This window comes from Calonectris borealis, chromosome 12 (assembly GCF_964195595.1).
Source record: "Calonectris borealis chromosome 12, bCalBor7.hap1.2, whole genome shotgun sequence".
In the NCBI taxonomy this organism is placed as follows: domain Eukaryota; kingdom Metazoa; phylum Chordata; class Aves; order Procellariiformes; family Procellariidae; genus Calonectris; species Calonectris borealis.
This window is the reverse complement of record NC_134323.1, coordinates 23521635-23548683: the sequence shown is the minus strand read 5'-3', so window position 1 is coordinate 23548683 and position 27049 is coordinate 23521635. Positions and strand designations below refer to the sequence as shown.

Below are 27049 nucleotides of genomic sequence, written 5' to 3'. Positions count from 1 at the left end.
AGCGCTGTCCCGTGGTGAGGCCGGGCGGGTCGCGCCGCCCGCAACCAGGGTTCCGCGGCGCGGGGTGGCCGGCGCCGGGGCCTGGTCCGCGGGGGCCGCAGGCAGCCTGCCGGCTGCCCGCCCGCCGCCCGAGAGGAAGGCGCGGCCGCGGGGTGGAGGCCGGCGGCGTTCGTCGCGGGGAGAGCGCACTCAAGCTGCCAGTTTCTTGTGCTCCTTCTTCCAAGCGTTCGCTGCCGACTGCGGGGACAGCGTCACGCTTTCCTGGCAGCAGGGGCTCGTCTCTGCGCCTTCAGGGCGGCAGCGGGCACCACGCAGGGCCTCCGATGCGGAAGACGTGGAGGGGGGTACCCCGGGCCCGGCCTGCCACGGGCACGGCCGCGCGCTAACGGCAGCGCCCGTGGAACAACTCGGGTTTGCTTTCCCATCGGGAAGGGGAAACCAAACCGGCCCCGAGGGACGCGCGGAGCGGGGGCTGCTCGGGCGTGCGGAGGCTGCCGCGTGGGCCCGGGGCTTCGGCGCGGGAGGCTCGGCGTGTGACCATGGAAGAGGGACCTCGAGAAGGGGGCCCGGAGCCGGCCTCGCGCCAGGCAACTTTTCTCTCTGCGCTTCCCAGGATCTTTTATCACCTTAAGAACCAATGAATGCCAAGGAGCTGCGCGCTCGTAGGAGCTCGCTGGCAGCACCAAGACGAGCAAGAGGCTGCCTGGAGTGCAGGTGCGAGGCGGGACGAGGGGCACGTTCAGACAGAAGGCGAGAAGCCGTGCAGAGGAAGCGGGGGGAGGCATCCTTCCCGGAGCGGCACCGCTGGCTCCCCGCAGTTAAAACCAGGCAGGCCGCGGTGACTCCCGCGTTCCCGGCTGGCCGCCTGCAAGGCCCGCCTAAGGCGCGCAAGACGACGAGCGCCTCACGCCGCAGAGGGCGCTGCCTGCGGATGAGCCGCCCCCTCCGGCCGGGGACCGGGCACGTCCTGCACCTGCAGGACGTCGCTTCTCCTGCGCCGTGCCCCCCGCGGCCGACCCGCCCGGCTGGGCCGAGGTCTCGGCGCAGGCCAGCCCTCCCCGCCGGCCGGCCTGGCAGCGCGCCCTGCCCCCTGGGGCGCACGTCTCGCCGCTCTGCGCCGCGGCCTCCCCGGCCGGTTCTTCGCCCGGCGCGCCCCTCGGCCCCGCAGGCCGCCCGGCGGCGCCCGCGCTGACGGAGGCGCGGGCCGGGACCGCCCGGGAGGCTCCGCCCGGCGCCCGGGGCGCCCCCGCGGGGCGGGGGGTCGCGGCGCCGTCGGGCCCGGCCGGGCGTGGCTGGTTGCCACGACAACCGGCTCTGCGGGCGCCCCGTGACGTCAGCCCCAGGCGCCGCGGGCGCGGCGTCGTCACGCCTCCTGCCGACGGGTGAGGCACTTCCGACGCGCGGGGCGGTGCGTCATCGTCGTGCGCCGCGGCGCGGGGAGGGGTCGGGCCGGAGGCGGCCGCGGGCGGCGCCGGGGCTGATGGGGGTCGCGGAGGAGGAGCCGGGCGATGGCGGGTGAGCCACGGGCTGCGGTGGGCACCGGGCGGGCCCGCGAGGGCGGGGCGCGTCTGCGGCGCCTCGGGCTCGGCGGGGCGCGGCGCGGCCGGGGCCGGGGGTGGGGCCGGCGGCCGGGCTGGGGCGCCCCCCGTCCCCGGAGCCCCGGACTACGGCTGGGGGTCGTCGCCTTGCTTGTTCTCAGGGCTGGGGCTTGGGGCTTCCTCTGTCCCTGCTGCCTGGGGGCGTCCTCCGCTCCCGGGGCTCTTACCGGCTCGGTGGCAGGGCCGGGACTCACGGCTCCCTCTGTTCCTGGTGCAGGTGAGGCGGCGGCCGGCAGCGGGGATCTGGGAGCCAGCGTGTGGCAGCCCCTGCGGGTGCCCCCATGAACGAGCGTCGCGGCCGGGGCTGCCGGGACACCACGGGGCACCATGAGAGCAGGCCACGAGCGGAGCCAGGAGTGCCTTCCGCCAAAAAAGCGGGAACTTCCCACCGCCAGCACCGGCACCGAGGCGGGACAGGCGGGGGGTGCCCAGGCCTCGGGCGAAGGCCCCGAGTGGGCCCGGACAGCTGGGCTGGGTCCTGCGGCCCTGCGCTACGGCCCTGGCGAGGCCACAGAAGCAGTGGCAGGGCTGACGGTGGACCAATATGGGATGCTCTACAAGGTGGCAGTGCCACCCGCCACCTTCTCCCCCACAAGTCTGCACCCCGTGGTGAACGTGAGCCCTCTGTCCCCTGCCTTCAATGTGACCTCGCCAATAATCCAGCACCCAGGGGTGCCCTACCCCCCCATCCACTACACGCAGATCCCTCCAACATCCCTACAATTCATCGGCTCGCATTACACAGTGCCCTATGCTGTCCCTCCTGGCTTCCTGCCTAGTCCTCTCCTGTCTCCTTCCACCAACCTCACCGCCTCTCATGTCCCCCACTTTGTGCCATATGCCTCTCTCTTCACGGAAGAAGCCACGCCTTCCCCCCAGACTACCTCTCCTACCCACACCTTCAACAAATCTGCTTCTGCAATCTCTCCTTCTGGCCAGATGCAGCAACATGCTGGGACCCAGCCGTTAGATATTGCACCAGGTAGAATTCCTGTTTATTATCAGATGTCCCGCCTCCCACCAGGGTATTCAGCATATGAGACACCTACAGCAGGTGGAAGCCCTGAGTCTCCTCAGCAAGACAGTCAGCTGAGCTCAGAGGTAGCTGCTGCCAATGGTGGGCAGAGATATCTGGAGCATAATGCGGTGAGGAGGACCAGCGAGGCTGTGGACTCTGCCAGCAGCAAAGCTGAAGACTGTCTGCCAGGGGCTGCAGCAGGATGTGTGGTTGATGGACAGTTCCTTTCAGGTTACCAGACGTTGGGAACAGAGGTCTCTGTGCCAGCTCACAGAAGCACCCCAGACACTGATCTGGAGGTTCAGAGGGTGGTGGGGGTGTTGGCATCTCAGGATTATCATGTTCTGGCAGCCCAGAGGAAAGATGACCTGAGCCCTTTAAACCTTTGCCATAATATCCCTGATCAGCAGGGGGAGTTAAAGGACGTGCTGAGGAACGCAGTGGAAAGGGCTGCTGCTGAGAAAAGCCAGTCCCGGAGTCCATATGTAATGTCCCCTGAAGAGCTGGTTAGACAAAGACAATTAACCAAAGGGATGGTGATAGCCAATGGCAAGCCAGTCCTGGTTCCCGTTGGATCTGAGCCCATCAGGTCTTCCACTTCAGAAACCCTGGTGAGGCGGAGCCCAGATGCACAGGCTGGAGGAAGCATGCTTGAAAAGGACCTGGCCCAGCTGCAGCCACCCAGCTCCTCACACTTGCCCTCTCACTTCATGAAAGGAGCCATCATCCAGCTGGCTACAGGAGAACTGAAGCGGGTAGAGGACCTGCAGACTCAAGACTTCGTTCGCAGTGCGGAGGTGAGCGGGGGCCTGAAGATCGACTCCAGCACTGTGGTGGATATTCAGGAAAGCCAGTGGCCTGGGCTTGTCACACTGCATTTTGTGGTTGGGGAGCAACAAAGTAAAGTGAGCATTGACGTGCCCCCAGAGCATCCCTTCTTTGTGTATGGCCAGGGTTGGTCCTCCTGTAGCCCAGGGCGGACTGCTCAGCTCTTTGCTTTGCCCTGTCACAGGCTGCAAGTGGGTGATGTCTGCATATCCATCAGTTTACAGAGCATGAATGGCAACTCCGCTTCTCAGGCTAACTACCCTCTCACAGATCAGTTGATATCTACTAGGGAGAGATCTGAAAGGACAGCTCAGGGGTCCAGAGAGCCGTCTGACAGAGCTGCTGAAAGGAAGAGCCACACAGATAGGGACAGCGCCGCCCAGACCTCTCATGCAGAACCCTCTCAGCCTGAGACTGGCAGTCAGCACAGCTGGACAGCCCCAGGCTTCCAAAGATACAGCATGCAGGCAGAGGAGCCTCGGCCCTCTCTGCTCCGTCCCTCTTTCATTCCCCAGGAGGTCAAGCTGTCTATCGAAGGGCGTTCTAATGCAGGGAAATGATCCCTTTGAGGCTGTGAGCTAGGGCATTCCCTGGAGGTGAGCCTCACCATCAGGTGGAGAAATTGCACAGACTTTGTGACAGGTTCACCAACAAGGCTGCTTTCTGCCCTGCAGGGCTGGATTTATTCCAGTTCAGTGGCTGACCAGTTCCTCTTGGGGAATCAAGAGGGCTCCAGTGCCTCAGGGAGCAGCAACAGGCTAGCTGGGGTAGAGCATAGGGATGTGCTCATGAGCTTGTGATGAGAGCATTCCAGAGGTTGGAGGCTGGGGCTTTCTCACACCTCCCTGAATAACTGATGCCCTGCAGGGCAGGGTCTAAGCATTCAGGATAGGTGGGGAGATGAGGAGGGCAGACATGGCTTAAGGTAGCAGATAAAATTGCTGAAGATTTTAGTCCTCCTCTCTCATAATGGGGAGAGATGGGTCCCCACTGGAGTTTGGGGGGCTCTACTCCCAGTATCCCTTTTCTTCACACATGCACTTTAAAAGGACCGTTCACCGATGGAGCTCTTGAGGGCAGGACGGAGATGCTTCTCTGGTGGTTCTGTTTAATGTCTCTTCCACTGAATCCAACTGCTCTTTCTTCTTGCAAAGAATGTACAGATTTGAATGAATCACAGAAATTCAAGAGGAAGGACCAAAAGGTTTGGATGTAGGTGAATAGGGAACTTGAGCACTTGGGATGGGACAGAAATTGGGATGGGAGATGTCAGTTTCCTGCTATAAAAGACATTTAATTATTTGTCACCAAATCAAATCTTTCTTCCCATGTTAATAACTTTAAAAAAAAAAAATCTCTTGGCCTTATAGCTTTTGCAGAGGCTTAGCCTATGGATGAATGGGGTTGGGGTTTTTTGTTTGGTTGGATTTTGGGTTTTGGTGGTTTTTTTTTTAAAGTAAAGTATATTCAGCATTCTCTAGGGAAGGATGGAAACACATCCTTTTTCTGTGAGAAGATGGAGACTATTTCGTAATTAAATCAGAAGAAAACTTTGCAGATGGCTAATTCTTCCCTGCAGGCAGTTTCCTGAATAAGCTCTAGACAAGACATGAGTGTTTGTGCATGTGCAGGCAAGGTACAAAGTTTCTGCTAAGTACAGTTCTATGATTAATGTAGGGACTCTCAAAATATCACAGCATCATAGGGCATTTTGGGGTGTTTTTGTGTTAGTTTTTCTGATGCTTCACTTTGGAGTTCCTCTGTAGAACATGGTAAAATCAAGAGTAGTCTTTTTCACGGTGAGATTTAATACAAATGTATATTAATACCTCATTATGGTAATAACACTCCATTCAAGTGAAGGCTCCTGAAGTTACACTAATTTGCCCTCTCTGATGGTGTGTTATGACACCAGCTCTAACTGCTTAGCTAGAATACAAAATAGTCACTATTATGTTGAGGATAAGAGTCTTCACTGACTTAACTTGGGTTAAGTGTTCCTTGTATTAAGGTGCCCATCTCTGTGCTAGGACCATGCTTTTGAGAGGGTTTCTTTTCAGTGTGCAGGTCCCCGCTAGAGTTCTGATGCTGCTCCTGATGTTCAGCATACCGTTTTCCATCTCCTTTCTCTCATCTTCCTGAAGTTTTCTGTCAGGTATGCCTGACTGCTAGGGCACTGCCTCTCTCTTTCCCTGAATGGCTTCTGTGTCAGCACCTCTCCTCGGCGTAGCCGTCCTTTGGTCAGCTTGCAGTGGTGGTGTCTCAGGGCTGTTCTCCACACTCTCCAGCAATGTGTCCTGCTTCAGTTGACTGTGTGACGGAGGGGTGCTCTGCCTGGGTATTAGGCAAATTAGAGAGTCTCCATCGCTTCCATCCAGGCCGTCAGTCCTGTTTTCCTAGCACGTTGCTAGCCATTTCTGTTGCCTTTGAAATGCCTGCACCAGGAGGACAGTTTCTTTTCAGGCCTTAGGTGAGATACGCGCTACTCATGCCTTCAGTGTTTGTACCTCACGGGGGTTTCTCCAGAGTGAGGATGCTGCCTGTATCACATGTAGCTTCCCCCAAATGACACACTGCTTCCGATCTCATCAGCTGCATTTGAAATGTATGAAGTCATGGTGATGCTGTCATGTGAAGATGCAGCAGCTGTGGGAACAGATGCTGTTTTCATGGCACCGTTTGTCAGTAAAACATATTGTCTGGGCCCAGATGCTTGGCCTCATCGCTTTGTGTGTTTCACAGTTGTTATTCATTGGACTCTCCTACGCAAAGACCTCGATTAATGTTGGTTAGTACTTAATGCTCAGGATATCCAGGGTGTCTGTGGCCAAAGGCAGAAGGCAGAGGAGCCCAGGTTCTCTTGCCTTTCTTTGCATGGTGAATGCAGAGGAATTCAGAGCTGTGGCAGGCAGCTAAGAAAGGGATCTTGCATACGTATGGCATGTGAATGTAGACGGGCTGGTTGCACACATAGAGGGAATGTCTGAGCAGCTGAAGGGTGCAAAGCCCCTCATGTGCATCTTTGAACACAGAAGTCTGTGTCTTTTAGAGAGAGGGTTTGGAGAGCCTGCGTTATCTCGTTTGTTACTGTAACTACTACTCCTAGATCTCAGCCGCACTGAACAGTGGTCTGAAAGGGCAGACACTGACTTATGAGGCAAGATGCTGTGTGGCTAAAATAGCTTTGTACTGTAGGCAGCTGAAGGGCTGTGAAGGTGCTCACTCTGGTGTTTACCTGGCCGCTGGCCTGGACTTTGGCTAGCTGCGCATCTGTTGAGTGCAGTTGTGAGCTCTGTGGAACAGGCCAGGGTGAATTTGACCTTGGTGCTTCTATACAGACTCCCTGTCAGTCCCACTGTTGTGCATGTTTCAGCTGCCAGCTCTTCTATGGAAGCAACGGTTTGGGGCATATCTTATGGCGGGGCACTGAGGTGAAGAATCTGGGCATGTAGCTGCTTGCCCCAAAGGTGGTGGGCAGGAGGGGGCCACTAGCAGCCCTCTAGCCCAGCTTAGCAGTGCTGGTAATCACTGGAATCTGTCCTTACAGGGTTGGGCTGTGTTGCTCAGCACCTTTGATGGTTGTTGTGTTGAGTGTTGAGGCTCTCCTGAGATAGGGCGTGTGCGAGACAGGCTCTGCTGTGGGCAGAAAGGCTATGAATGAGCCCATGGAGGTTTTTAATTCTTAGGTTTACAGGGAAAGGAGGAGATAAAGCCAGGAAGACATTGTGGAATGAGATGGTTATCCGGGCTTTTCTGCTGGCAGAGACGTGACAGGCTTCTCAGAGAAATACACTGTTTTCCTGCTGCTATTGTGAAGGGGAGGAGAGCTGTGGTCTGTCCTCCCTGGAGGAGGAGGCCTCCTGGCCTTGGTCTTATCCAGCTCACACTCTGTGGCAAGAGTATGTAGGATGCAATAATGGGTGTCTGCAGCCATCTGTCCCATCTGATGAAACATTCCTTGGGTCAGCTGCCCAGCAGAGGCCAGGCCTGTTTCTAGGCTATGCGTACACTGTTGCCCCAGGAACATGAGACTTGCTCCAAGCGACGAGCGCTCATCACTACCAGACTATGCAGAGGAAGCTCTGTCTGGAAAGAAGGAAAGCTGCAGAGACCCCTCTGCCTCCCCTTTCCAGCAGGTGCGCAAGTATAATGCACTTTTCACATTAAGTGTCCCGCTCCCCCATCCCCACCCCACACTTGAAGTCACTTTCCCCCGTAGAGGACTAACAATCCTTGTTACTCAGAAAATATTGTAAAAGAAACTACAGCAGCTTGAGTAGCCCAAATGCTAGTTCCTGCCCACAGCAGTACATGTGCCTTTCCCTAGCGTCACTCACAACTGCTCTTTGTCTTTCAGGCTGTCCTAGGGCCTGAAACTTTGCAGAAGCTGCTAAGATGGCTACGAATGCACATTATGTACAGAGTTTGGCCCAGGGTGTGTTCCATGTATGGCTTAAAATGCTGATGGTCAAGGCCCTTCCACGGTCTTCACATCTGTCCATGGAGGACAGGACTTGCCCCTAACATCCTTCTAGGCTGCTGCCACCCCACCCTGCAAATGCACCCGTGCACATTCTGATTGTTTTCTGCTTTCATGGCACCTTAGCACCAGGGGAGGGTCTGCCCATGCAAAGCAGAGAAACAGGCGTGTCGCACTGGGGGAACTGGCTGGGCTGCCCTGAGGCAAGGAGGTCTTTGTAGATAAGTGCTGATCCCTCAACTATAATCCCAGTTACGTAATGGCTGTATTAACATGTAACCGACCGCATTGTATCTAAAGCCTTAGAACTAGTCAGGTGCTCCCCTCTGACCTTGTTCCTGCCCCTTTCCTCCTACCTGATCTTTAACAAAGCATTAATAATTCTAAGGATAATCTCTATTTTGTTGTGCTTTTTTTGTAACTGTTTTAAATAAATCAATTTGTACTGTATATTTGTACTTTTGGTGAGATCCTTTTTCCTGTTTTACCATTTTAAGTCTGTACTTGGCTACACACAGATTGTATTTTTATTGTTAATGCTCTTATGAATATTGCATTTAACTTGTTGACTCTGTAAACACAGTATATATCTATATATATATCTATATATAAACCAATAGCTTTTCCTTTGGTGTTGGAGACTTCTTGCTCGTCTGTGGCATCAGTCATCATTAGGATGTGGCTTCTCTGGTCTTATAGAGAGTGATCTGGAGACTTGTGACAAGGGCAAGGTAAAGGCTGTCTGACAGACGGATTATAAGCCATAATTTTGTGTTCAAATACTTTTGCTTTTATGTGGTCTCCTTCTTGAACCCCTTGGAATAATGATCAGCTGCCAGTGACGCTGCAGGGAAAATTTCAGCTACAGTTTGCAGAGTGAGGCTACATCTCTGCTGGCCAAGCAAAAGACACAAGAAAGAGCAATAGCAAATATTGCAAGAAGCAAACTGTTGGTTTGAGTATGAAAACAGACAGAGGTAAGAATAAATGTGAGAGATAAGTTCAGAGAACAAAGGAGGATACAAACAAGGTAACATGGAGCTGAGTAGACCCTTTCCAGACCTGGTGCCTTTTCCCAAAGTGAGAGGGGCAAGGATGGCTCCTGGATGTCAGTTCTGTGTGATGAATGGTATGTTAAAATAGCTTCTGTAAGGTGAGGAAACAAGATGTTACAGTGGCATGTGGACAAAATTGTAGTATTGAAAAGATTAAATGTTTTTTGTAGCAAGTGTCCACAAGACTGTAAGGTTAGTTCATTATCAAGGAAAAAATGGAACATTATGCACTTTGCATGCATGAAGGCAACTATTGTAAGCATTAACTAGGGCTTTAAGGGACTTCAATCAAAAGTTTTTCAAACTGAAAAAAGAGGGAGAAATCAGGTTTCTAAGTAGTCTGGCTGAAAGGTTTTGCTTCTTGTTTTAACTTTACTTTTCTGATCTCAAGTAGGAGTCTTGTGGTCACCTGACTTAACGCAGAGAAACAGCAATCAGAGAGAAGACAGTAGCTCCCAATGTATTTAGACCAGCATGTAACTGTACTGCAGGGCTTAACTGGAAATGCTATGAAAGCAGTAGGGGTCTTCAGGCTACAAAACATAGATGTGTGGCACACCAGTGTTTGGTGGGCTGATGTTTGGAAACCACAAAGCTACAGCATGCATTTTTAGATGCTCATTCTTAAAGAAACCAAATAATGGAGAGTATACCACCCCTTTGCCCCCCCATGATTCCTTCTATGCTAATGTTTTGCCTTTTCCAGTTTAAATATGCCTAGATTTAATTTCCATAGCTGTATAGTTTCACAATGATTTCTATTAGCAATGGGAACCTTTTCATATAGGTACGGATCACATTTTGCTTTGGCTACCTCTTGAATAAACTAAAGGCGGCTTAAGTTCCCTACCCTCTGGCAGGTTTTTCCGGACTCAGTTATTGTAGCTTTCCATGGCTCCTCCCCAGCTCACCATTTTTCCACATTCCTCTCATTGGTTTTGCTGCTGAGTGTGGAAGCAAAAGCAACTTTCTTTTCTACCTGTGTGGTTCTGTTTACTAATGGTCCCCCCCTTGCCTCATGGTGTTATCTGTAGTTACCACTGAAAGTCACTGTTGGTCACAGAGGAATTTACTATGAGAATTAATAACTTGAGTGTGATCCGTGGTCCTAGATGAACAGCGTTGCTTTTGGCTGTATTGAAATGGTTGAACAAGCTCAGCTTACTATGAAGTCACAGAACAGTTGAGGTGGGAATGGACCTCCAGAGGTCATCTGGTCCAACCCCCCCTGCTCAAGCAGGGCCATCTACAGCCAGCTGCCCAGGACCATGTCTTTTGAATATCTCCAAAGTGGGAGACTCCACAACTTCCCTGGGTAACCTCTGCCAGCGCTCCGTCACCCTCACAGTGAAGAAGTGTTTCCTGATGTTCCGAAGGAACCCCCTGTGTTTCCGTTTGTGCCCACTGCCTCTTGTCCTGTCACTGGGCACCACTGAAAACAGCCTGGCTCCATTTTCTTTGCACTCTCCCTTCAGGTATTTATACACATTGATAAGATCCCCCTGAGCCTTCTCTTCTCTAGGCTGACAGTCCCAGCTCTCCCAGCCTTTCCTCAGGAGAGATGCTCCAGTCCCTTCACTATCTTAGTAGCCCTTTGCTAGACGCTCTCCAGTATGTCTGTGCCTCTCTTGCACTGGGGAGCCCAGAACTGGACACGGTACTCCAGGTGTGGCCTGACCAGTGCTGAATAAAGGGGAAACCAAATCTGTACACTACTAGAGAGCTGACCTACCCTTATTGTTTACTATTCAATCAACTCCTTCACTTGCAAACCTGCAACGCTGTTTAAGTGAAAATTAACTTGTGAGTAAACCAGCAAACTTGTTTGCTGTTTGCTTACCTCCGTCAGCCCTTCTGTTAGTGTTTATATGGGGTATCTTAGAACAGGAACTCAGTTTCCTCTTAGTTTTCCCATGGATGCTACTGCAAATAAGCACATAATGATAGTGTTCAGAGAAATGGTATGCACAGCCATTTCCAGGGAGACGACATCCTCCTTTGCTTCCTTTTTATGGGCACAAACTGCGAGGGATTTACTCCTGGAGGAGTTGTGGACTATCAAAGTCCTCAGCTCCATAATTCATGCTGCAGTAAACAAGATCCCTTTTTAGTGAGGTAGGCTTTCACCTACAGCAGAACTGCAGCAGCCCAAACCCATCTATGGGGCAAGGGTCCAAGAACAGGACGAATCACAAAGGGTAAAGAAGGGGACTAAATAAACGTGAACATTGATTTATTTTTCCTCTGTTCACAGGCTGTGACTTGGCCCCCAGAGCAGACTGTATCCTCAGAAACTGCTCCCACCAGGGCTACTTTGGCAGACATCTCTCAGCTCTGTTCTCCTCCTATGTTCAGGAGAAAACCAGAACCATCTGTCAGGGAAGAGTCAGCCAGGGACCCACAGCAGCCTCCTGAGTGTAGAAGCCTGCTAGTGCACCTGTGGCAGGTGCCGCAGAGGTGGCACAGTCCTTGGCTGTAGCTTAATGCAGCGCACTGTTGCTCTGCTCCTCAAAGGTCATTTTGCCCAGCAGCTGGCTCTCCAGCTCCACATTGCTCACTGGCAGCTGGAAAAAGTTCATTTCAGCTGCCAAAGCGGCCATGGCAGAGGGGTCCTGGCCAAACTGTGCCCGGAGCATCATGTCCATTTTCTCCAGGCGCCGCTTGAGCCTCTTGGCCTCGCGCTCCCGGATGAGCCGGGCCTGTCGTTTCTCTGGAGTCTCATTTGCGCGTTTCAGTCGCATGGCTTCCCGGTCTCTCTGCAGCCGCCGTGCCCGCTGTTCATCTGTCTCTTGCATGCGCTGCAGGCGCTTAGCTTCTCGATCCCGCATACGCCTCACTTCCCGTTCTTCAGGTGTCTCATTGTCCCGCCGGCTCTTCTTGGCTGTGCGTTCCCGCTCCAGACGCTGCAGCCGCACTTCTAAGGGCTCGTTCTGCCGACGAAGTGCCCACTTCCGCATGCCAGGTGTCTGTGCCTCCAGCAGCTTACGATAAGCAGCACAGTTGTTGCACACTAGGAGGATGCCTGCAGGATACACAGGGGTGTGAAAGGCAATGTCTTTCCCCTTAACACTGGAGGGGCCCTCGCTCTGTGGTGCCGGCAGGCGATCTGCACTGAGCACCTCTGGCAGCTTCTCACTGGAAAGCAAAAAGAGCAGAGAGTCAGAAACTTGGTACTGACGGAAGAGTCCCCATCTCAGACTGCTCAGGGGGCTGCAGTGAACAGTGCCGCTACATGACAGAGGCCTCTGCTAAACCATTCCTGCCCACAGACATGTCTGAATATCTAAAATGAAGCAACATCATATCTGGGGCTAGGAAGTGGGTTAGCCCAGAGCAGTATCTGGGTCGGAAGAATGCGAGAGGCGGAATTAGCCAGCAAACTGCTCCTCCCCATCATCTCTGGATTTCTCCTTTCAGCCCTATTCCACTAGTCAGTGGATAATCTTCCACCAGGCAGGACACAAACAAGGAACATTTTGATTTCTGCCTGTAGTCCTGCTCTGGAAATGATGAACCCATCTGGGCAGTACAGACCTACTCTGATGGATTGCTGGGCAAGGGCAGGAGTTGATTGTTCTCCAGTGACTAGAGACCCCAGTCCTTTCTGCACAGTTTAGTTCTTCACAGAGCTAAGGAACTCCCTTTTAGCAGCACAGCCTGTGGAGGTCTTAGCAGGTGACGCAGAGCTGCAGGCAGGAAGGGATCTAGGGAATCTCACTCACTGGGGTTGTTCACAACTCTCCTACAGGCCTTAGTGGGTCCAGAGCCATGAGTTCTGTGTCAGTTAAGGCAACGCACTTAATCTTTAATGTGGGTACCCTAGCCCACTCACCAGCCAGGTGACCCTGACCTGTTGAACGTGGCGTGGCTGGTGAAGCGTGCTCCACACACTGCACAGTTTGACAGCTGGTCCTCTGAGTGGATCAGGAGATGTCGCCCAAGGGATCCTGGTGAGCTGAGGGCTCTGCCACACACAGGACACATGTAGCTCTTGGCACTCACCACAGCTGCAGTGTGCTGCAAAACAACCGCTAGGTTGTTAGTCACAAATTGCCCAGCTCCCTGCCCAGTCTGAGGCACGCTCAACAGATACAGCAAACCATTCAGTTCTGCCTCTTGGCACGGGAACACTTTACCACTAAACCTCTGTCTGACAGCTCCTAGACCAAGCTCAAGACATCTGGGGTGTCACAGGTCAAACAGCAAGGAGGAAACCTTTCTACAGCTCCACTCCAGTGCAAGAGAAACAATTAAGGCCAAAACACTTGGATTGTAAGACCTGACCCTTGTTTTCAGAAATGCATCTGCTGTTGCTGGACAAAGCATGACTGGACTAACAGTAGGCAGGATGCTGGTGAGGAAGCGCTTAGATGAAGACAGTCAACTGTCTGGCAGGTAAGTGGCCAATTCAGTTCTGCTTCATTCCTTCTTTTACAGGCTTAATGTGCTATGAAGAGAGTACTGACAACAAAACCTGTGAGATTCCAGCACCGATTTCCTGCAATACTGGAATCACTTCAGAGGAAGAACAGCTGTTTTCATGGATAGGAACTGTGATAAAGGTACAAAATAAAGAACTGAGTGATTAGGAGGAGGGTTTCTTATCTCACTGAATGATGTAAAAATTGCTTCCATGTTTAATCTGAAGGAACTGCCCAGTCTTAGCCTGCAACTGCTTGCAGAGACTGCCTTGGGATAGAGTTGTGTTTTCCAGATCTGCACACTGGTGCCTTGCTGATTCTTTTCCCAGGACACCCTCTGGACACAGTTTACTGCTGTAAGCTTCAGTCATATCCTAGCTAGAAGTTCAGTTCTGTGACTGCAAAGACCAGAACAAAGCCACCCTGTGCTTTGGGTTGTTTCTGGATTTGGGACTTAAGGGGGCTTGAGGGGCTTAAGGCCAGAGATATCCCACAGTTTGGAACCATCCTCTACCTGGTATACGTGAGCAATGAGCTGCTCTCTGCTTCCACACTTCAGCTGGCAGAGGGGGCACTCTGACAGTCCCAGCATAGGGTCAGCATTCAAACTCTCAGGCACCTACAGGGAGGAAAAGCCACTTTGTGCGAGGCACACAGATCGCCCCCACACAGCCACCCCACCCTCCCTTAGCATCTAGTCAATACTGCACACAGGCCTTGACCAGACCAAGTGCTGTGTGCCCAGTCCCGCTGGGGCTGGTTTGTGTTCTTGCAGTCTGAAACTTCCTTCATGTAGCCTTTGAGCAAAACTCCTGCTGCCTCGGGAGAACAGGCAGAGGCCTCATGGCCTCCACTCACACCCAGTGGCTCTGGTAGGCAAGGCTTGCTCTGTAGCAGAAGGGAAGGGAAGTCAGTCAGAGAAAGGCACCAGAACTGAAGGAAGGGGGCACACTCTGCACAGTCATCTTAGCCAGCCAGGAGAATGGCAGTTTGTGCCTGCTGTCTCCTGTTCCTAGCAGCCCAAGAGCTCTTCATACCCTTTCCTCCTGCCAGGAGATGTTGTTTGGAGAAGGTGGGAGGGAGAAAGAGGTAAGAAACCATGCTGGGGAGAGGAGATGTTTAGACAGCACTCTTCTCTCTACCTGGGAGGCTAAGGTGAGTGCAGAACCAGTATACACTTGCCTCATTTTCTCTCATCAGTGGGGTTCCAGCCACAGGTTGTTCTGCATTCTCTAACTCTTTCTTCACTTTCACCATTGAGCCATCCTCCTCAGATGTATGGGAAGAAACTTCATCCTGGGTGGTTTCCTCATCATCACTGCCACCTGGAACATGAAGAGCAGTTATTCCAAGTGTCAGGACCCTGAGGGCATGCATTCCTTAAGGACAGGCCTTAATTGTCTTGACCAGCATCACCTGGGGCCTCACCCACACCCTCCGACCAGGGGCTCCATTTAAACTCAGGCTGGGGCACTTCAGCCTCTGAAGTGCTCTGTAGAGTCCTGGACCTGGTCTGTTACTCTGCCTTGCTTGACAATCACTAGACCATCAGCTGGATGCACTGCTGTTGCCACCCTGCTCTGGTAAGTTGGGACTGCATCCCAGTGGTAAGGTCATTGCCCAATCTGTGTTGTGGTGGTCCTTGGCTCTGGGCTTGCCCCCTTAGGGAGCAGCCCTGCTCTTGCTGTTTGCTGACACTAAGTCCTGCACAGGAGCCAAGGGCTAACCCAGAGGAGGAGATGCGTAAGACGGCCCTCAGAGGACCCCCACAAGCTGTACAGCACCTAGCCTCACCCTTTGTCAGAGTCTCCCCAGTCCACTACCTTGCAATTATTGGAAGGGGCAGAACTCACTGCTGCTGGAGTCGGGGTCTTGCAGTGGATGAATGGCTGGCCTTTGGTCCCCAAGAGCTCCAGGAAAGTTGTTTTTCATCATGGCTTGGCGGGCTTGCTCCTCCAGCCCTGCAAAGACTTGCTCCCCTGGCAGCCACAAGGACAAAGAGTCAGATTGGTGCTGTTCCATTGCTTTCATAGAATCACAGAATGGTTTGGGTTGGAAGGGACCTTAAAGATCATCTAGTTCCAACCCCCCTGCCATGGGCAGGGACACCTTCCACGAGACCAGATCACTCAAAGTCCAGTCCAATCTGGCCTTGAACACTTCCAGGGATGGGGCATCCACAGCTTTTCTGGGCAACCTATTCCAGTGCCTCACCACCCTTTCACCAAGAATTTCTTCCTTATGTCCAATCTAAATCTACCCTCATTCAGTTTAAAGCCATTACCCCTTGTCCTATCACCACATGCCCTTGTAAAAAGTCCCCCTCCAGCTGTCTTGTAGGCCCCCTTCAGGTACTGGAAGGCTGCTGTAAGGTCTCCCTGGAGCCTCCTCTTCTCCAGGCTGAAGAACCCCAACTGTCTCAGCCTTTCTTCATAGAAGAGATGCTCCAGCCCTCTGATCATCTTTGTGGCCCTCCTCTGGACTCGTTCCAACAGGTCCATGTCCTTCTTATATTGGGGGCCCCAGAGCTAGATACAGTACTCCAGGTGGGGCCTCATGAGAGCGGAGTAGAGGGGGAGAATCCCCTCCCTCGACCTGCTGGTCATGCTTCTTTCACCACCAAGGCTTGCCAAAACCACAACAGGTGTGGGGCTGCTCACCTGCACCGTGCAGAACCTCTGAAGTCACCTCTCAGAAAGCATTTAAGTAACCTCTCTGCTTGCCTACCCTGCAACACCAGCCTCCTGTACCTGCTGATGTGAGTCCAGCCTCTGTGTCTAGAACAGTCTCACTACTGGAAATGTCCAGCATCAGGCTGCTCTCAGCATACTCTTTATATGCCACACCAGCCACAAAAAAAAAAATGAGATCCCCTATATCTGCCATCAGTAGCCAGGTGGCTTTCTCTGCCACCAAGCTATCTGCCAACAGAGCTATAGCACAGCTCCAGGCAGAGGGGAAGCCACTCGGGAACTATGACAGTATGCCAAATCGGGCATAGTGCTATATGGCTCTTCTGAATCATTAAGTTTCATTCCCTGCTACAACAGGCAACTTGCACAAAAATAGTATCTCCCCGAGTGCCTGGCACCTCATCTGCTCTCCGCAGTAACACTAAAACCAGGGGTTGTCCTTGGCATGCTCTGTCACCACCTTCTGTCCCAGGAGGACCGAGGACAAGCTGCCCATCAAGAAGGTGTTTGTGCTCAGAGCTAGTGTTCTTTTGCTTACATGACGGATAACTTGCTTCACTAATTTGCCTTGTCCAGGAATGGCTCTGGCTAAAATAAATCTCGGCGACACTTCATATGTTCAAAACAGAAAATTAAGGGAATGAACCCAGAAAGCTGAGATGTTTGTTTAGGATAGCTTACAGTCTGTTTTGTTGAAAGACACTGATCACTAGTACTTCGACTCAATAGGATATGGCAAACACATTGAAAGAAGGCAATTATTTGTGCGTCTCTGAAAGAAAACTTCTTACAGCGATCCCTGCTAAGGAGAACTTTTGCTTCCAAAGAATAACAACAAAAGGCAACCATTAATTTTCATATAAAATCAAACAAATGACTTTGTTCCAGGTGTAGTTGTGATTTGCCTCTCTCAGTGGATGAGCTGGGAGTGCTTGGGACAAGGTGCTGAAGTTCCCAGCGGGCTAGCTTTTGGGTTAAATTTATCAACTGGTTTGTAAGTTCTCAAGAACCACTCAAAGCACAAACGCGAAAATGCTGAAGACACAGTGCATTTTTCACATAAAACAAAAGTTTTCGGAACAAAATTGTGCCTTTTAGTATAGGGCCACAACTGGCATCAGTATAACCAGGGAATTGAATTCTTGACCCGTTGAGAGAGCACCGGTCCTTTACAAAGACAGGGACATTCCCACATGCTAAACCGTTCCAGCCAGCTTTGCCCCATATTCATACTCACACTGCCTTTCTGGTGCTTACCTCTCAATTTCCGGCAGTGCTTTAAAAAGCAGTAATTTATGGAAGATTTCAAAGACCTTCAGAAGTTTCACGGAGAGTGTGGGAGAAGACTTTTAGTTCCCAACATCCCCATGGAGATTTCCAAAAGCATTTGAAGGCATTTATCGTTCTGTTTCAGAAGTGCGAGAAAGGTTTCTGTAGAGAAGACTTGAGAACACAATCCATGCGGGCTGAAGAGAGGTGCTGAGGGGCACTCTAAATCTATTTGTCACTGAAAGCAGCAGGTCCCATCGTGATTGCTGTGACACATGTACCCCCATCAGAAGCCATTCCAGCACTGAATGGTTTTTATAACCTGGAGTGCTGCTTTTATGTCTGGACCACAACCTCACATTGGTGGGACTGAGGTACAGACTGTATGAACAGCAGACACTACAGAATTACAGTGCCTCTTCAAGAAGCAGATATCCACAAACCACCAGGATAAAAGCCCAGAGACCAAAAAAGCATTGCAAGACAAAGAGAAAGTATGGTGAAATGAGGAAACCTGCAGAACACAGGACAGATGTAAAACTATGTGGGAGACGCGCTGTGACAGTTACAGAACAGGATTCCCAAACACCACTGCAACTGCCAGTGGAAGCAGTTAGGTGTTTGTTTTCTTCCTCCTTTCCCCTTCCAGATGGCTTATGTTTCCACTGAGCAGCAGCCTGGAGTCTAATGGCAGGTAGGCTCCTGCTCAGATATACAGACTCTGCAGACAGTCTGCAGGATTTTGAAAGCTGTGATCTTTATATGAGGTGACTGAGGAGAGAACTCCTCCTATCATAACACTAGCATCAATCACAACAACTACGAGCGATCATGTCTGCCAATGGCCTTTCTGTACAACATACCCAGAACCAAGCTAGCATTGATTCATCGCAGTGCAAAGAACTATCAGCTTACAGCCGGAAATGCAAACCATTAACCAAACCAGTGCTGTTAGCAGATGACAACTTGTGCATTCTCCACTAGCCATCATGGGATTGGGAAAGACAAACTTTTAAAAATGCTATCTTTAGCTTATACAGAATTTATTAAACTAGTATTGTCTCCAAAAGAACTTAGGGAAGTGTCCTGTTCATCTACTGATGGACCAAGTCCTACTTTGATGAAGCTTTAGAGCTTTAATGTTTGATAGGTACAAGGTTATACTTTTATTGTTTCTGCACACACATACTCATATACAGACACACCCCCGCCTCCACCCCACTTTGAATACACTTACATTCATTTGGAAAGGGAGTAAGACAGGCAACAGCTTTAGGATCACTGCTATCAGTAAAGGATGTTATGCTCAATATTGAATTCACAGACTTTTCTCCAGAAGTTTCTTTATTAAATACAAAAAGGGCTGCAGGCTGACCGCAACACCAAAACAAGTCACTGTATTTGTTTTACAAACAGCTAGATATGTAGGACAGTGAAAGATCATACAAATGCCTCTGCTTTGCATTCCAGTTCTCCTCTCCATAATCTTGTAAATGAGTGGGATGCCAGGTGAGCAGCTGTGGAGGTAAGGGGCAGCCCTGTGGTACTGTGCAACAGGGGCAGTTATGACTGCTAGGATCTGGTGGTGTATCAACTTAGTAGCCAGAAAGGATTTTTTTCCTGAGCCTTCCCTTCTTGAACTGTATGAATGCAGGATAACTCTCAGGTGTTCTGGAAAATAAACACACAAGCAAACAACCCCCACCCCAAAATCCACAAAACAAAATCAAAAGAAACTGCATCATTCCCCTGTCTTCCTTCCTAAACAGAAAGGTCTCTCAGAGATGAGCCACTTTATTCCCTCCTTGTACATCAATTTAAAGTCCCTGTTCATGTAGGTCTTCTCTGTGTTCCTTTCCTGGACCTGAAATTTGCAAGTCTTTCCACCACTGTGGATCTAGTCCACCTGCCCCATCGCTATTCTGGGTTGTCCACACTGCTGTAGTGGTTACTGAAATGAAAAACAACACAATTGAAAGAGTTAACAACGGCAGCCCACAGAGCCCTTTAAGAACCAAGGACTTTGATGTAAGTAACATTTCTGCTCGGTTTTGAATGCTGGGTGCTATTTCTTGCAAGATACTTTCTCTTCAAACTGGGAATATTATAGAGAGCAGAATTCAAGCAACACTAAAGAGCACAGAATGTGTGTGTGTCAGAGGGAAAGGGAAGGAAACAGAAGATTAATGGGATATTGGGACCATGATAAATAGAGCTAGGAAGTGGGAATTAATTTGAGTAACAAAAGCTGTTCTCAAGAGTTCTAAAATAAGCATCACTTGCAAAGGGTACAAGCAATAGAAAGAAAAGCAGCTCATGGGACAGCAGGGAGAGAAAATAAAAGTGCACGCTAACACCTGCAGCGAATTTTTGGCAAGCATAAGAACAGTGAGTAGCCCATAACTGATGGAGTGACAGTGCAGCAATGGATGGGCTTGAATGCACGATCAGATGAATTGCTTGGAGAGATTTTATACTTTAGAGTCTGGGAGAAAATAAAGACCAAATTGAACCAATTAAGATATCTCCACAGGAACAACGTAACTGCATTGTATTTTTCAAGTCAATGTGGAATGGACAATGCAATAAGTATATTCCAGTATTACAGTTTTATTTGTTATCACTTTGTCAGGTAAGTGTTGTTCATGCACCATGTGGCAAAACAAAATTAAATTATTAAGAGCCAATTATGTGCTGCAGCCCTGCCAAAGGTGAAATGACTACAATTAAAACTGTAGAAAGACTGGCCATCATGCACAATGAGACTTTTGTGATGATAGTAATTTTTATCATTGTTTCTGTATTACTTTGAATTTCCTTACACCGACTTCCATTTAAAACTGTTTTGACTTGTAACCACACAGCTTCCCAGCTGGTCGCTCTGCATGCCAAACAAAGTGATTCTGTGCTAAGTAAGGACAGCAAACCATGTTGTTGTGAGAGCAAGGTTAAATGAGGGCCATGCCAAGCCTGGAAAGTAACCCTGGAAAGAGGTGGCACCGAGCAAGCCAGGGAGAGGAGATCTGCAGCTGTCACTTGCCCTAGTGAATCCAAGAAGGAAGGTAACATGGAGTGGCCATGCAAGGAAGAAGTAGGCACTGTCCTTCCACAAATTTGTCCAGTTAGATATTCACAGTGGTATTTACGCAAATCCAAAAAGCACTCTCCCAGCCCCGCAGCCTGCCAAATCAGACCCCAGCTGCAGACAACTGTGTAAAAAGCTGCATACCTGCTGTCCCTTTTATTCCTCTCCTCCCAACCACTTCAGTCCCTGTGAAGAAGTCTCAGTAACGTGTCTGCTATGTCTCAGCCTGACTCCTCATTCTGCTGGCTCACCCAGTTCTTGGAGCTGATGCTCTCTCCGATTATCCTCGTCAGTGCACTGCATGGCATTTCTGGGCCCTCCAGATACACAGCAGGCTAGGTAGACAGAGAAGTCCCAATGATTTGGTGGTGTTCATCATAAGAGAGACAAGATTTTCCATCCCAAGGTGGAGACATGTTTCTTGTATCTTTCAGTCCCTTTATTTTCTCGTGGTCCTAGTTGCTGCTCCTGATGGCTCCTGTTGTATAGTTGCTCTGTAGCAATGTACCACATGTAAAGGAGATGAACAGGTCCATAATTCCTCTCTATGGCATACCAGATGCCATAACCTCAACCTCATGCCCGCTGGTAGCACGTTTGTCAGATAGCTTCCCCTGAGACCAAAACTGGAGATACAATCACTTGTATTGCAGATAAAAAAGCAATGTTCACTGTGAAAATAGTGCACAACTGAACTCCATAATATGTATAGTTTTGTATACAATAGTACAAGCTTCTGAAGAACATAACCCTTATGCAGCGGAGTGCAGAAAACAGCCCACCTAAATACCATGGAAACTCTACCTGCACCATTAGAGCTGTGGTACCCCTTGGTTTCCATGGGGGACCATGACTTTACACCAGGGGAGACAGTGTAAGTGCATGCCTTATATAAGTCTGATCTAAACGGCAGCAGTAATCTCTGGGCACTCTCAGAAGCAAAAGTGTGGACACAAGATGTGTTACTGGCATCATAGGACAAAACACAGGACATATCACATTTCTCTAAGGAAGACAATTCCAAAGTCATTAATGTACTAGGAGGCAAATCAAAGCTATACTCTGCCCACTGTTGAACCCAGCACCCAGAAGCAGGAATTCAAGAGCACAAGTCAGTGCAGATGCCAAAAGCCACGCCTCAAGACTCTTACACTGGCTACCAAGGAAAGCTCTGTCAGCTCTCCCATGCCTAGCTCTAGCAGCCAATGGGGCTTTCAAGTCCCAGACTGAGGTAATTCTCCCCAGTACACTCACAGAGCGTGCAAAGTGTTAGGCTGTATCACAATGTATTTTCCCCTAGTACAGAGAACAGCATGCATAGATTCCTGTTGCCGTACCCATATAGAAAGGCAGCACAGAGAAACACACAGAGACATGCAAGCCAGCAGCATCAGCAAAGTGAAGGCAGTGTTAGGGCTGCAGCATTCAGCTCTCTGTCCCATACTCCTGACAGCTACTACAGCTTAGCAATACCTAGGGCCCTCTCATCAGCCTTGCTTTCACCTGTCTACAGAAGTGGAAATTTGTTTTCCTCACTCCAACCCAAACTCCAAACATGTCTCCGGCTGCGAAGCTGTGTATGTATAAGGGCATAGCTCCAGTCCCCCCAATTTCGCCCTGCTGCAATCAGTCAAACAAAAGCCGTATATGTGCAGTTTCCCCTTTGCAGCCAAACATCCATACATGTCTCCCAGCTCCACTAACATCTCGCTGTAGCCCGCCCACAAGAAGTGCTGATGTACAGCATCTTCAGCCCTTTCACTATCAAACAAATGCCAGGGTCTTGACAATGCTGGAGAAACAGAGATCTGTCCTAGCAGCTCAAGAATGATCTGACAGCATTTATCTGTCCAGTAAATTACTTAGTCACTGCCCATTCCCTGCAAGGAAAGAACAAATGGCTTTACTTACATTACCTGGTAGGAAATTGAGGTACAGTGAGCTTAAGTAATATGTCCAAGGCCAGTCAGTTGAGTCTGTGGTAGGGCAAAGATCAGAACCCAGGACTTCCTGCCTTTCAGCCACACACTCAAACCACCTTGCCCAAAACTTCCTTTGCTACCCAAGATGGGCCAGAGCCCCGAAGCCACATTTCTTAGTATACTAACTTGCACTTGTGACAATGTGAATGCAAAGCACAGCTACAGGCCCTGCACATACACACCTATCTTTACAGCATTAGTTGTTTGTTCAAGCCTATCCCTGTCCTGCCATGCCAGGACACAGCCAGCTTCCCTGATGCACAGAGCTCAGTTTCTCTTCTTACAGTCCCTAAGATGAAACGTGAGTAACCACCATTCCCCCACAAACTGTACCTTTTCATCATTCCCCTCCTCCCCGTCTCACTCCACAACAATCCAGCTAGGGCAAGGATCCCACAATGCTGTGTAACATAATACTCACAGTGAACTTTGTTAGGAGTGGTCTGTTTCCGACGGGACATGTTTCCCTGACCTGGGAGCACAGAGTGTTCGTTCCCTCAGCAGAGGGCTCACCTGAGAAGAGAAGAGCCTGTCACACATACCACTGGAACCTCCTGAGCCTCTGGCCAAACGTGGCTGACTGTCTCGGGGTCATTCCCCACCCTTCTGCCACAGCCATAGTCAGTGCCAGCATCCACACGCATTTCACAAACCACTGTGTACGGGCAGTCCCACCCAGTTCTCACGCAAAGTTATAAGTAATCCTGCCCCCAGCATACAAAAAGCTAAGAGTGCCCCACCTCACAAGTGACTGCCATCTCAGTCCAAACACCCTTCTCCCTCCTGTCCATTCCCACGGCCGATAGGGCAAGAGCCTAATCAAATCTGCCACCCTGCCCCACCCAGAGAGAGACTGAGGGGACACGAGGCTAGCGTCGGGCACCAGATAACCCAGCCCACGCGGACGAGGGAACCGGCCGCCCTACGGTCACAGCTCCAGACATGGCAGCAGCAGCTGTGGGGACGGTGTGGCCAGCCCAGGGACAGGTCTCGGTGCAGACAGACACGCCTCAAAGGGACTGACCTCGCCGGCCGCGCAGACAGGGACAGGGCGAGGGGAACAGCGGGGCGACTGTGCCCTCCCTGCTGGAGGACCTCCCTGGGCAGGCAGGGCCAGGCATGGGGGCAGTGGGGACATGCCGCCTGCCCTCACATGGGGAGGGACCAACGACACCTCAGCTCACATGGGGAGGGACGCACCCCCTTGTCCCTCACAGGTGGGGCACACTGACCACCTCAAACTTTACCAGGGGGGAAACATTGACTCCGCATCCTCAGGCTGACAGAGGAAGGAATCAATCCCAACAGTCCCCTCAGACACACAGACAAAGGAGGAGCTAAACCCATTTACAGACAGACAGAGGGATCCCGTCAGCCTCCCCGACAGACACAGGGATTCCGTCAGCCTCCCGCTGACAGATGGACACAGGGATCCCGTCAGCGCCCCTGACAGATGGACACAGGGATCCCATCAGCCTCCTCAGACAGATGGACACAGGAATCCCGTCAGCCTCCCCCTGACAGACAGACACAGGGATCCCATCAGCCTCCCACCAACAGATGGACACGGGGATCCTGTCAGCCTCCCACCGACACACGGACACGGCGATCCTGTCAGCCTCCCACTGACACATGGACACAGGGATCCCGTCAGCCTCCCCCTGACAGATGGACACAGAGATCCCATCAGCCTCACACCGACAGACGGACACGAGGATCCTGTCAGCCTCCCACTGACACACGGACACAGGGATCCCGTCAGCCTCAGACAGACGGACACGGGGATCCCGTCAGCCTCCCACCGACAGACAGACACGGGGATCCCGTCAGCCTCCCAACAAAGACGGACACGGGGACCCCGTCAGCCTCCCACCGACAGACGGACACGGGGATCCCGTCAGCCTCCCACCGACAGACGGACACGGGGATCCCGTCAGCCTCCCACCGACAGATGGACACGGGCATCCTGTCAGCCTCCCACCGACAGATGGACACGGGGATCCTGTCAGCCTCCCACCGACTGACGGATATGGGGATCCCATCAGCCTCACACTGACAGATGGACACGGGGATCCTGTCAGCCTCCCACCGACAGACGGACACGGGGGTCCCATCAGCCTCCCAACAACAGGCGGACACAGGGATCCCGTCACCCTCCTCTGACAGATGGACATGGGGATGCCGTCAGCCTTCCCCTGACAGATGGACACAGGGATCCTGTCAGCCTCCCACCGACAGACAGACACAGGGATCCTGTCAGCCTCCCACCGACAGACGGACATGGGGATCCTGTCAGCCTCCCACCGACAGATGGATAGGGGGATCCCGTTAGCCTCCCACTGACAGATGGACACGGGCATCCTGTCAGCCTCCCACTGACAGACGGACACGGGGATCCCGTCAGCCTCCCACTGACAGACGGACACGGGGATCCCGTCAGCCTCCCACCGACAGACGGACACGGGGGTCCCATCAGCCTCCCAACAACAGACGGACACAGGGATCCCGTCAGCCTCCTCAGACAGACAGACACGGGGATCCCGTCAGCCTCCCACCGACAGACGGACACGGGGGTCCCATCAGCCTCCCAACAACAGACAGACACAGGGATCCCGTCACCCTCCTCAGACAGATGGACACAGGGCTGCCGTCAGCCTCCCCCTGACAGATGGACACAGGGATCCCGTCGCCTCCCACCGACACACGGACACAGGGATCCCGTCAGCCTCCTCAGACAGACAGACACGGGGATCCCGTCAGCCTCCCACCGACAGAAAGACACGGGGATCCCGTCACCCTCCTCAGACAGATGGACACGGGGATCCTGTCACCCTCCTTAGACAGATGGACACGGGGATCCTGTCAGCCTCCTCAGACAGATGGACACGGGGATCCTGTCAGCCTCCCACTGATAGACGGACACGGGGATCCCATCAGCCTCCTCAGACAGATGGACATAGGGATCCCATCAGCCTGCCCCTGACAGACGGACACAGGGATCCTGTCAGCCTCACACTGACGGACGGACACAGGGATCCCATCAGCCTCCTCACACAGATGGACACGGGGATCCCGTCACCCTCCTCAGACAAACGGACACAGGGATCCCATCAGCCTCCTCAGACAGATGGACACGGAGATCCCGTCACCCTCCTCAGACAGATGGACACGGGGATCCCGTCAGCCTCCTCAGACAGACAGACACGGGGATCCCGTCAGCCTCCTCAGACAAACGGACACAGGGATCCCATCAGCCTCCTCAGACAGATGGACACGGAGATCCCGTCACCCTCCTCAGACAGATGGACACGGGGATCCCGTCAGCCTCCTCAGACAGACAGACACGGGGATCCCGTCAGCCTCCCACCGACAGAGGGGTCCAGCCGGCAGTCCCAGCACTCGGGAGGCGGCAGGAGGGATCCAGCCCGCAAGCGGGGGACACCTAGACAAACGGACCCTGCTCTCCTGGCAGAGGGACGGACGGCGGAACCCAGCCCGGGCCCCCGAGGATGCCGACGGACGACGGAGGGACCCAGCCCGACAGCCCGGACAGACAGACCGGACCGGCCCGTCGCAGGCAAGGGGACCGACGCTGCCGCCCCTCAGGCGGGCGGCGGGATCCGGCCCGCCCCTCGCGGGCGGAGGGCCCCGGCCCGCGGCCCGGCCCGCCTTACCCGGTCCCGCTGCAGGCGCCGGGGAGCCGCAGACAGACAAAGGGCCGCCGGACAGACAGACGGGCAAGATGGCGGCGCCACCAGAGCGCGCGGCGCGGGCACGGGCACGGGCGCGGGCGCGGGCACGGGCACGGGCGCGGCCCCGGGCAGCCCCCGGCCGGCCCCGCCACGGGCAGCCCCCGGCCCGGCGGCGGCAGCGCCCTGCTGGCTGTCAGAGACCTCGCCCGCAGACCCCAGGCGCCAGTTTTTCATTATCTGAGGCATCTCACCTGTTCTTCATGGATCCGTCCCAGCCAGCAGTTCGGCACCGCCCGGAGCAGTTCATTCGTGCAGCTGCGGGTCCCGCGTATCCCGGCGGGCAGCCCGGCGAGCGGCGCCGAGCCCCGGCTCCCTCCGCTCGCAACTGCCTCGCCTCACGCCCGCGTCGGGAAGCGGCTGCCCCTGTGCTACGTGAGCTCACCAGAATCTCGCTTACCCTGCAAGGTCAAAAATCACGATTTTACGATTAATTTAAAAGCCACCACGTGCGTTATGAACTCATGCATCCGTTTAGAAATGAACGGCTCCGCACCGCAGAGCGGGACCTCTGGGCTGCCTCCCCCCGCGGGCCATCGCCAGCCCCAGAGCAGCCGCCGCCGGGGCCTGCGGGTACCGCCTGGCGCCCGCGCCGGGCCCGCTCACCCTCGGGGCCGCGCCGCCCCGGAGAGCCGCAGCGGCGGGACTGCAGCCCCCGGGACCGGGCTTAGCCTCGGCCCGACCTTCCCTCGCGGATGCGCCACCGCCGCCTGGCCCCCAGAGAATCGGAGACCCCTCCGCCCGCCCGCGACCCGGCGCGGTGTCTTCAGCCGAGCGGCTCCCGTCCCCCGTAGAGGCGGGGCTCACAGCAAGGAGCAGGGGGAGCCGCAGGCGGAACGGTGTGCTTCCGGAACCTCCGCGCCGGGGGCGG

The 27049-nt window shown here is 52.9% G+C and overlaps 2 protein-coding genes across 11 annotated transcripts; one reads left to right on the top strand and one right to left on the bottom strand.

Moving 5' to 3' along the window:
- Positions 1 to 131: 131 nt before the first annotated feature.
- On the top strand, positions 132 to 13921 carry ATXN1L (ataxin 1 like). Of its 7 annotated transcripts, XM_075161746.1 has the most exons (4): positions 1414 to 1515; positions 1816 to 3413; positions 13276 to 13333; positions 13417 to 13921. In XM_075161746.1, exons 2-4 carry the CDS (start codon positions 1926 to 1928, stop codon positions 13566 to 13568), a joined length of 1698 nt encoding a protein of 565 aa, XP_075017847.1. In that variant the 5' UTR covers positions 1414 to 1515; positions 1816 to 1925; the 3' UTR covers positions 13569 to 13921. The 7 variants fall into 7 exon arrangements, with proteins under 7 accessions (XP_075017845.1, XP_075017847.1, XP_075017850.1 ...); XM_075161749.1 differs by lacking the exon at positions 13276 to 13333 and having other exon boundaries at positions 13417 to 13522; XM_075161747.1 differs by lacking the exon at positions 13276 to 13333 and having other exon boundaries at positions 1816 to 3521; positions 13417 to 13507.
- On the bottom strand, positions 11196 to 27028 carry ZNF821 (zinc finger protein 821). Of its 4 annotated transcripts, none has more exons than XM_075161750.1 (8): positions 26785 to 27028; positions 26373 to 26579; positions 22851 to 22942; positions 15254 to 15379; positions 14583 to 14725; positions 13915 to 14019; positions 12830 to 12996; positions 11196 to 12114 (listed from the first exon to the last, which is right to left on the bottom strand). In XM_075161750.1, the coding sequence occupies exons 3-8, from the start codon at positions 22888 to 22890 to the stop codon at positions 11460 to 11462; spliced, it is 1236 nt and encodes a 411-aa protein (XP_075017851.1). In that variant the 5' UTR covers positions 22891 to 22942; positions 26373 to 26579; positions 26785 to 27028; the 3' UTR covers positions 11196 to 11459. The 4 variants fall into 4 exon arrangements, with proteins under 4 accessions (XP_075017851.1, XP_075017852.1, XP_075017853.1 ...); XM_075161751.1 differs by lacking the exon at positions 26785 to 27028 and adding an exon at positions 26675 to 26778; XM_075161752.1 differs by lacking the exon at positions 13915 to 14019.
- Positions 27029 to 27049: the final 21 nt, after the last annotated feature.